This window comes from Gekko japonicus, unplaced genomic scaffold (genome assembly GCF_001447785.1).
Source record: "Gekko japonicus isolate JY-2015 unplaced genomic scaffold, Gekko_japonicus_V1.1 scaffold731, whole genome shotgun sequence".
Classification (NCBI taxonomy): Eukaryota; Metazoa; Chordata; class Lepidosauria; order Squamata; family Gekkonidae; genus Gekko; species Gekko japonicus.
The window spans coordinates 836,130-845,182 of NW_015165851.1; the positions used below are offsets into that span (position 1 = coordinate 836,130).

At 42.4% G+C, this 9,053-nt stretch overlaps 1 protein-coding gene across 1 annotated transcript in view; it reads right to left on the minus strand.

Annotated features, from left to right (window-relative positions):
* Positions 1-9,053, minus strand: part of CARS2 (cysteinyl-tRNA synthetase 2, mitochondrial (putative)) — a 37,686-nt gene that overhangs the window by 26,135 nt on the left and 2,498 nt on the right. The window contains 3 exon segments of the mRNA XM_015411116.1: positions 2,434-2,632; positions 4,166-4,237; positions 5,528-5,645. Coding sequence (XP_015266602.1) covers positions 2,434-2,632; positions 4,166-4,237; positions 5,528-5,645 — 389 coding nt within the window.

Sequence of the window (9,053 nt, forward strand, 5' to 3'; positions counted from 1 at the left end):
AGTTTTCCATATTACAGCCCATTGCTCTTAACCACTACACCGTGCTGGCTCTCAGCTCTGGAGTAGTATATGTGATTATCAGTACCGTACGAAGTTTATGGAAGCTGAAAAGATGTATTTCTTAGCTGGCAATAAGAATGCATGAAGGCTCTATACACATGTTGCATGCTATTCTGTGTACACATATGCAGTCTCTGCATGGAAAAACACACCCCCTTAATACAGATTCACTTTGAGATACAAAACCAGTTGGATCCTATGACTCCTGTTGAACAAGTGAGGAGCCTTGCTCCAGAGGAAGATGCCTCACTTAGCAGAAGGAAATACAAGGAAAGTTCTATAGATTTAAACTGGGACTACTACAGAAAGAATTTTTAAGAGGAAAATGTTTTCTTTCTACAAAAGACTGATCTGGCTACAACACACGCGAGGTGCCAGCTAGCTACAGACTGTGCGCAGGCTTCGTTCAGACATCATATCAAGTCTGAGTTGTGCGCAGGCTCAGCTCGCTGGCAGGCTTGTGCATCTACCTCCCTGTCCAGTCCAGCACAGAGCATGATGAAGGCATCTTGGTCTAAAATTAATTCTGGTTACTTGCGACATATGAACACCAGAACTTCAGTTTCATCTTACAAAATGCTAAACCAGGGTTTAATCTAGAGCAAGAATCCCAGTTTGGGAGGACTACAGCTAACACTGGTTGAGCCAGGCCCCTGAATTGACACACCACAGGTAACCAGGGTTAGTTTTAAACCAGGAGAAGGAAGGCAGTGTGCCAGCCTGGCAACAAGCCATGTTTGTGGACATTCCGGTTTCGTGTTGGCTTGACAGGACGTTTGAGTGTAGCTGCTGTTACACTGGATACCTTTCTAAAGCCATGTGTGTTCAACAGAATAAAATTCCCAGTGCACGGAAGATAGCCTCCAAAATTCAGTGTTTGCCTCAAACTAGTGATTGTGTGTGTGTAATGTAGTTCAGCAGTTCGTGACCCGGGTGCCGCATGACGGAGTGAGCTCCTGTCTCTAGTTCCAGCTCCTGCCAACCTAGCAGTTCGAAAGCAAGAAATTGCAAGTAGATAAATAGGTACCACTTCGATGGGAACAAAGACGGAAGAGATTTGTTTCACTTATTAATGCTGCGGTCTATAAATGCTCTTATGCTTATACACCCACCCCAACTAGCGTTGTCACATGGCTCTCCTTTGCTAGAAGCCACGGTGCCGAAGTGCCACACCAACCCTGCAGTGAGTATATAGTGTGAGCAGGCTGAACATTGCAACATCTACTGACACTACTCTGACCATTCACAGAAGCTGCCACTGCTCATGGCTAGGAGATGTAAAACCGGTGGCACCACGTTCCTGGCACAACCAGCATGGATTAATTAGCATCCACTGTCTGGGCAATGTAAGCAGGCAAGTGTTTATGGGAAAGACACAAGCAAAGAGGGCGGCTCACTCCAAAGTGGTACTGATCTTGCCTGTGATGAGTAAGATGGGCTACAAGCAAAACAAAGTCAATCTGATACTGTTTCCTTAAAGTGCAGTTCTGCTTTGGAACAACGGAGATTGGTAACATCTCAGAGCTACTGTTAAAAACAGGTTCTGTAGGCCTGTAGTAGCTCCTGTTTCCAGCACCTCTTCCACCCTGACTTGGATAGCCCAGGCTAGCCCAATCGCGTCAGAAGCTAAGCAAGTTCAGCCTTGGCTAGTATCTGGAAGGGCGGCCTACAAGGAATACCAGGGCTGCGACACATAGGCAGGCAATGGCAAGTCACCTCTGAAACATCTCTTGCCTTAAAAACAAGTCTAACTCACCACCTAGTGGTGAATAATGCTAAAAGAGATAGAACTCCTGGCTGCCAGGCAATCTTAGGATCTCGTGGCTATTCTACACACAATGCCATATGATAATTATTATTAGCACCTCTTCCCAGAGACAAAGAGCCCTACTAACCTTAAACCCTGGCCAGGTTTCAGCTAAGTTAAAGAACACTCAAAGCAGAAGGGTTCACAAGTACACAGAGATGCAACATAGTGCAGAGGGATGAGACCAGTGTTCCCTCTAAGCTGAGTTAGTGTGAGCTAGCTCACAGTTTTTTAGCCTCCGGCTCACTTATTTTTGTCTTCGCTCAGGAAGGATGGCTCCAGAGCAAACTAATTTATGCAGTAGCCAAATCGCTCGCTCACAATTTTAATGCCAGGAGCTCACAAAGTAGGATTTTTGCTCACAAGACTCCACAGCTTAGAAGGAGCATTGGAAGAGACCATAATGAATTTGTGGGTGGGCACTCTCTTACAGACATGATAGGCTATCCCTTCTTGCTTTGTTTGATATGAATGGGAGGAAGTGGTGGCGGCTACAAGCATGGACGGCTTCAAAAGGGAATTAGATAAGCATATGGAGCAGAGGTCCAACAGTGGCTATTAGCCACAAGGTATAGATAGGGACTCTGGGGTAAGTGATGCTCTGTCATCTTGGTGCTTGGGGGCCATTAACTGCTGATTGTATTATTTGGAAACTTTACCTTTGGAGGTTGCATAACCATGTCCACCGGTAACAAGCTGCTGTATAAAAGCAATGATCTGAGGAATATTTTCAGTTACCCTCATATATATTGTAGGAGGAAGAACCTTAAATAAGAAAAAAAAACATAGCTTTGCTTTACATTTGATTAGTCAAGGCTATCAGGAGCATGACTGCAACACATTAACACCTTTTTAATATTTATTTATTTATTTATCCGATTTAATAAAATATCTGATTTAATAAAATATTCGATTTAATAAAATATCAACTTGAAAGCAACCACTGATTCCCAAAGACTTCAGTTCTATGCCCACTTATTTTGCACCACTGAACACAGTGGGATAAATGAATATGCAAAGGGCTGGGCTGCATGGCTTCAGTCCATACCTAAGCATGCCTGCTTGGAATCAAATCCTACTGAAACAGGTGTCTCGGTTCTGTTTGGTTTGGGCGCCAAGTCTACGCTCTTCAAATCCTTTGCTGCAAACAAGGCCTACTGAAGTTCTACCGTATTCAAAAAAAATATTTCCCAACGATAGCAGAAAGGTATTAATGATTCATGGGCTGTGGCAGGTTTTGTTTCAAGGTACAATGTTTGAGCCAATGAAATCACTTTGGCTCAAGAGACTCGCAAGACATATCTGAACACTTACATCAAGCTGATCCTGTATCAAAATAAACTGAACACTTATAAATCTCACTTACAGCTCTCATCCAAAACCACTACACTTGGCAAGCCATTCAAAGATTAAACGATACCAGGTCGGGTGTGAGAGTGTGTGTGTGTGTGTGTACTATATGCAGCCTAATGCCACTTAGGATGGCCATGATGGAATCTTAAGGGCTTCCAGACAATGCTCCCTCTAAGCTGTAGTCTTGTGACTACTTTGTGAGCTACTGGCATTAAAGTTGTGAGTGAGCGATTTGGCTACTGCATAAATTATTTGCTCCGAAGCCATCCTTCCTAAGCTAAGAAGAAGAAGGTTGGATTTATACCCCACCCTTCACTACCCAAAGAAGTCTCAGAGCGGCTTACAAACTCCTTTCCCTTCCCCTCCCCACAACAGACACCCTGTGAGGTAGGTGGGGCTGAGAGAGCTCTGACAGAAACTGCTCTTTTTCAAGAACAGCTGTGCCAGAACTACAGCTTGCCCAAGGTCATCCAGCATGTGCAAGTGGAGGAGTAGGGAATCAAACCCGGTTCTCCCAGATTAAATTCCACACACTTAACCACCAAATTGGCTCTCGAAAAAGACAAAAATGTGTGAGCCAGAGACTAAAAAACTGTGAGCTAGCTCACACTAACTCAGCTTAGAGGGAACACTGGCTTCCACCCATTTCAGTTCATGCAACATTGATATGACCAGTGCAACAATATCACACCATTGCACAAACAACACAAAACTGTGACTAAAACTACTGAAAATAAATTATCTGCAAAGTTACCGGAGGAGGGGGGGGAGCTTACCAGACCAAAGACAAGGCCATTTACTGGCTTATCTAAAACTATGTTTTAAATTAGCCTCCTTTTAACATCAGTAAGAATGCTTCACATTCAAAGCAAAAGCATCAAAAGAACCATATTCTGTACCTTTAACGCACATTCAAAGCAAAAGCATCAAAAGAACTATCTGTACCTTTAATGCCTCCATGTCTTGCTTAAAGTCTTCCTCATAAAAGCGGGCAAGAGCCATTGGTGATATATTCATCTGTAACAGAGAGGCACATAGCTAAAGCATACACTTAAACTATTCTTTTTTTAAAATACCACGTTATTATCAGAACTAATGGCTAACCAGAAAACAAGAAAGGAATCCAAGGGAAAGCCAAGAGGCCTCATCAATTACTGCACTGAGGTGTGCAAGCATTCTACTTGCCAAGTGCAAAAACCTCTTTACTCTGAAATTTGCCTGCACTGCAAATATAACATTTTAAAATTTCCAAAATAAAGGGGGTATTAAAGACCTTGTCTTAGCAAAAGAAAAACATTATAAAGAAGGAATGACAGATGAGTTACCGTAACTAGTGATTTCCTTGCAACCAGGAATACTCTGCCACACACAAACACACACACTATAGTTCAGAGGGATCAGGGTGAAAATGTTCACGCCTTCAGATGAGAGCAAGGAGCATTTCCCTCCCTCCAAATAGGCTCCCTGATGATAACAACATAGCTAACGCTAAGCCAGAGCAAGGGCACTGCCTCCTTCCCTCACTCCAATTTGACTTTGACACAACTTATTTACTTAAAATATTTATACCCTACATCTCCACATAACTGTCTGTGAGGCAACTTAACAACCATAAGCAAACAACAAGCAAGATAATAAAGGAGAAAACCAACAGACAGAGAGGCAAATGCAATAAACATATTTAAAACAAGAACAGCCTATTAAAAAAACCCATGGGATAAAAGCAAGACAATCTGATAAAACAATTAATAGAGTTCCACAGTTGAGAAGGACTGACAAATGCTGGGAGGAGGGAAAGTTTCATCTGATGTCCAAACAGTTGTGAATTTGGTTGTAGGTCAGTATCTGCAGACATGGACTTCCAGAGCTTTGGTGCCACTACAGAAAAACCAAGGCTCTTTTGCTCATCCACAAGGCCTGTTAAAGTGTGGGGCCACGCAGAGGAGATCAGCAGATGGGTTCATACAAGATGAGATGCTCCCTTCAGCTATACAGCCACATGTAACTGGCTGTGCACCAATACAACACCACACTGCCTATGTGAGCCGTGATCAGCTTAAAACATAAGCTCATCTTTTAAGAACGACACCAAAGCTGCAGACTGGGGGGGAAAGAAGGTATAAACAACATAGGAAAAGGCAGACAGTGTGCATGTGTGTACGTGCATATGCACACATGCAAGAATTTTCCTCTCCAAAACTCACTTTCACCCTAAAGGTTTTCATGGGCTAAGTGTCAGAATATGCCTATACGATACAACAGGCATTGTGTGTAAAACAGCATAACGGTAATGGTTCCATAACTTACCTCATTAGCTCTTTTAATTATTTTGTCATCTATGTCTGTGATCCCCATCACCATGACTACTTCCTTTCCAAATATCTTGGTTATTATCCTTCGAATAATATCAAACTTAACATAAGAGCTGGAAAAAAGGGCACATATGTTACAGGAAACATAAAAGTCATCATGGCACATCAAAGTGCTACAGACCTGCAATTATCAGTCTCTTTGGATGCTGGGAATAGTAACCTGCGTGCAGTAATATATCCCAAAAGTCTTGCAGCAGTATAAATATTTGATTTGCTGTGAGTTCTATGGATGAGAGACCACTTCAGCAAATGTACATGGTATTGACCTAAATCGGTACATTATTTAATACTTTTCTGTACACACACATGTATGGATAGTGTGAACAGTGAGGTAATTAATCACTAAGCATCCAGGAAGAAAATATTCTACATTTGGGTATCATAGCCATAAACTGAAGTTCAGGCAAACAAAATTGTATATGGCAAATCTTCAGCCACGTGTTGCTTCAGATATCCACCCCACACACCCCCGAGGCGATCACAGGCCGGAAATGGGAGAAAACTGTAATTTTCCCCATTTGATTTTTTAGTTCATGTACTAATGCCAATACTGCTTGTATTTATTTTATAGTTTTAATGTTTTTACTATGTTGTATATCACCCAGAGCCCTACGATAGTAGGGACTGGGCGGTTCATAAATGTAATATAATAAATCATTCTTTACTCAGACAATCCATAAAGATGCTTCTGAATAAATGGTGTGAACTTCATATTCATATTGCAAGCCACCCAGCAATGCTCCTTGCCAGGAAGCACTCGTGTGCTTGCAGAGGGGTCTTCTTGCCATGGCATAATCAAAGAAAGAGGCTTTTACATCTGATTCGATAAGGCGCTTTTTGAACACTGCTCTCAGTTATACAGTCCGGCTAAGCAATCAGATTCAGTTCAAGACGGCTGGGGAGTCAGACTATTCTCCACAGACATAACAGAAAGAACATGATTAACGTTTTTTAAAATGTAAACCAGTCATTCCACAAGGGAGAGTGCAACCCATGGCCTGATCTTCACTCATCACAGCAAAAGGGAAGCGAAGTAATATCTATAAACGATCTGTTGCTATGTTTTGTAGCTTTTAAAATTTCCTCTTTGCAAACCAGTTCAGCAAGCCAGATCACAGGGGGAGGACAGCAAGTGTTGTACTAACCTGAACTCTGTCTCTTTTTCTACTAACTTGGTGTTTAACACTCTGCTGATACCTGAAATCTGTACACCTCCCAACTGTACATCTTCCTTTTCATTATCTACACAGGGTTGGAAACAGTCAGTGAAATGAATGTTGACCTTTTCTGTGTTCCCCTTTTCTGATGTTAGAGAAAGAGGTGAGATTTCACCCTTTTCCCAAATACAAGCTCCCCTACCCAAATGGTTGTTAGTACACAAAAATCCCATGATTCTATTTTCTAGGGTTTGGAAAGGACTGCTGGGGGAAGGGAACATGGCGAAGGTCACCACCTTCTGCTGATGGTACTCAGGGTCCAACCTACAGGTTGCTTATGTGTACTGGAACACATTTTGGGTTTCCCTTGCTCCTGCCAGCTCTACCCATCTGGGTTTGATCAGCGGCAAGTACATAAAAGTCCATAAGAGCTTCTAAAGCCACTTAAGCAGCTCATCCCATCTGGGTTTGATCAGCGGCAAGTACATAAAAGTCCATAAGAGCTTCTAAAGCCACTTAAGAACTGCAGTACAGCAGCAAACACACTAGAGTGTTGGATTTAGATGTGGGGGAAATTCAGAATCTTAGCAACACATTTCACCATGTGGTCTTGAGCAAGTTGCCTTAGGGCAGCTTTTGTAAAAAAAAATTAAAACAATGAAAATTATTGGCATTAAATCAACAGCAGGCATAAAAATAAAAGTGCAGCGGCAGCAACAAATAGTTAACTGAAAAGAGCAAAAGCATTAGGTAATAAGTAAACATCGACAAAGTCAAAGTAGCAGGATACTGAACAGAACATAAGTAGCAGTGATACAGAATATATAAAAGCCAGGATGAATAAGAAAGGTCTCAAGGTGCACCCAAAACTGAACAAGGTGCACCCAAAACTGTTCAGGGTGGTGAAAACCAGTGAGGATTGTGAGGCACTCCAAAGGGATCTGTCAAAGATGGGCAAGTGGGCGTCAACATGGCAAATGGGGTTCAATGTGGCCAAGTGCAAGGTGATGCACATTGGAGCCAAAAATCCTAAATATAAATACACATTGATGGGGTCTGAACTGGCAGAGACAGATCAAGAGAGAGATCTTGGAGTTGTAGTAGATAACTCACTGAAAATGTCAAGACAGTGTGTGACTGCAATAAAGAAGGCAAATGCTATGCTGGGGATTATTAGGAAGGGTATTGAAAACAGATCAGCCAATATAATAATGCCCCTATATAAATCAATGGTGAGACCTCATTTGGAATACTGTGTGCAGTTCTGGGCACCACACCTTAAAAAAGATATTATAGCTTTGGAAAAAGTGCAGAAAAGGGCAACTCGAATGATAAAAGGGTTGGAACACTTTCCCTATGAGGAAAGGTTAAAGCGCTTAGGGCTCTTTAGCTTGGAGAAAAGACGACTGAGGGGTGACATGATCGAGGTTTATAAGATTATGCATGGGAAAGAGCAGGTAAAGAAAGAGGTACTTTTCTCCCTTTCTCACAATACAAGAACCCGTGGGCACTCCATGAAATTGCTGAGCGGTCGGGTTAGAACGGATAAAAGGAAGTACTTCTTCACCCAAAGAGTGATTAACACTTGGAATTCACTGCCACAGGAAGTGGTGGCGGCTACAAGCATGGACGGCTTCAAAAGGGAATTAGATAAGCATATGGAGCAGAGGTCCATCAGTGGCTATTAGCCACAAGGTATAGCTAGGCTCTTATGTTCTTATGTTCTTAACAAGCTCAGCACCAGTCAAACAGACGCAGAGTGAGCATTCTGCAACCAAAGCGCAACAACAGCAAAGGTCCCATTCTCCCATGACCTTATTTCAAACAGGTGGAGCACAGAGAACAAAGTTCGGCTCCCAACTCTTTGGAGAAAGAGTCGGATACAATTATAATGGAAAAAAAACATGTGTCACAAAGACCCTAGTGGGTTAGAAAAGAAAACGACTGTGCTTCTTTCTCTCCTCATACCTTAAGACCTGAGATAGCTGCACTAGGAAGAGATAAAGGATAGTCCAAAGCTACAGCTAAGAACATTTTTGCTTGGGAAGCTCCAGCAGAAAGACTGTTCTTGAATTTTTGATTGAGGTCAGTGTGAGCCATTATATTCTGGATCTCAGGGAAGTACTTTCTCCCAGTCAGTTTCCCACCTTCTCCACATCTCGCTTGGGTGCACTGAACTAGATTTACGGCTCATCCTGCAGACATCGCACAGACTACACTTCACTTACACGATCTGAAATAGTGAGCAGTGACTCATGAAAGCTCCTACCCTGCCACATATTTTGTTAGTCTTTAAGGTGCTAC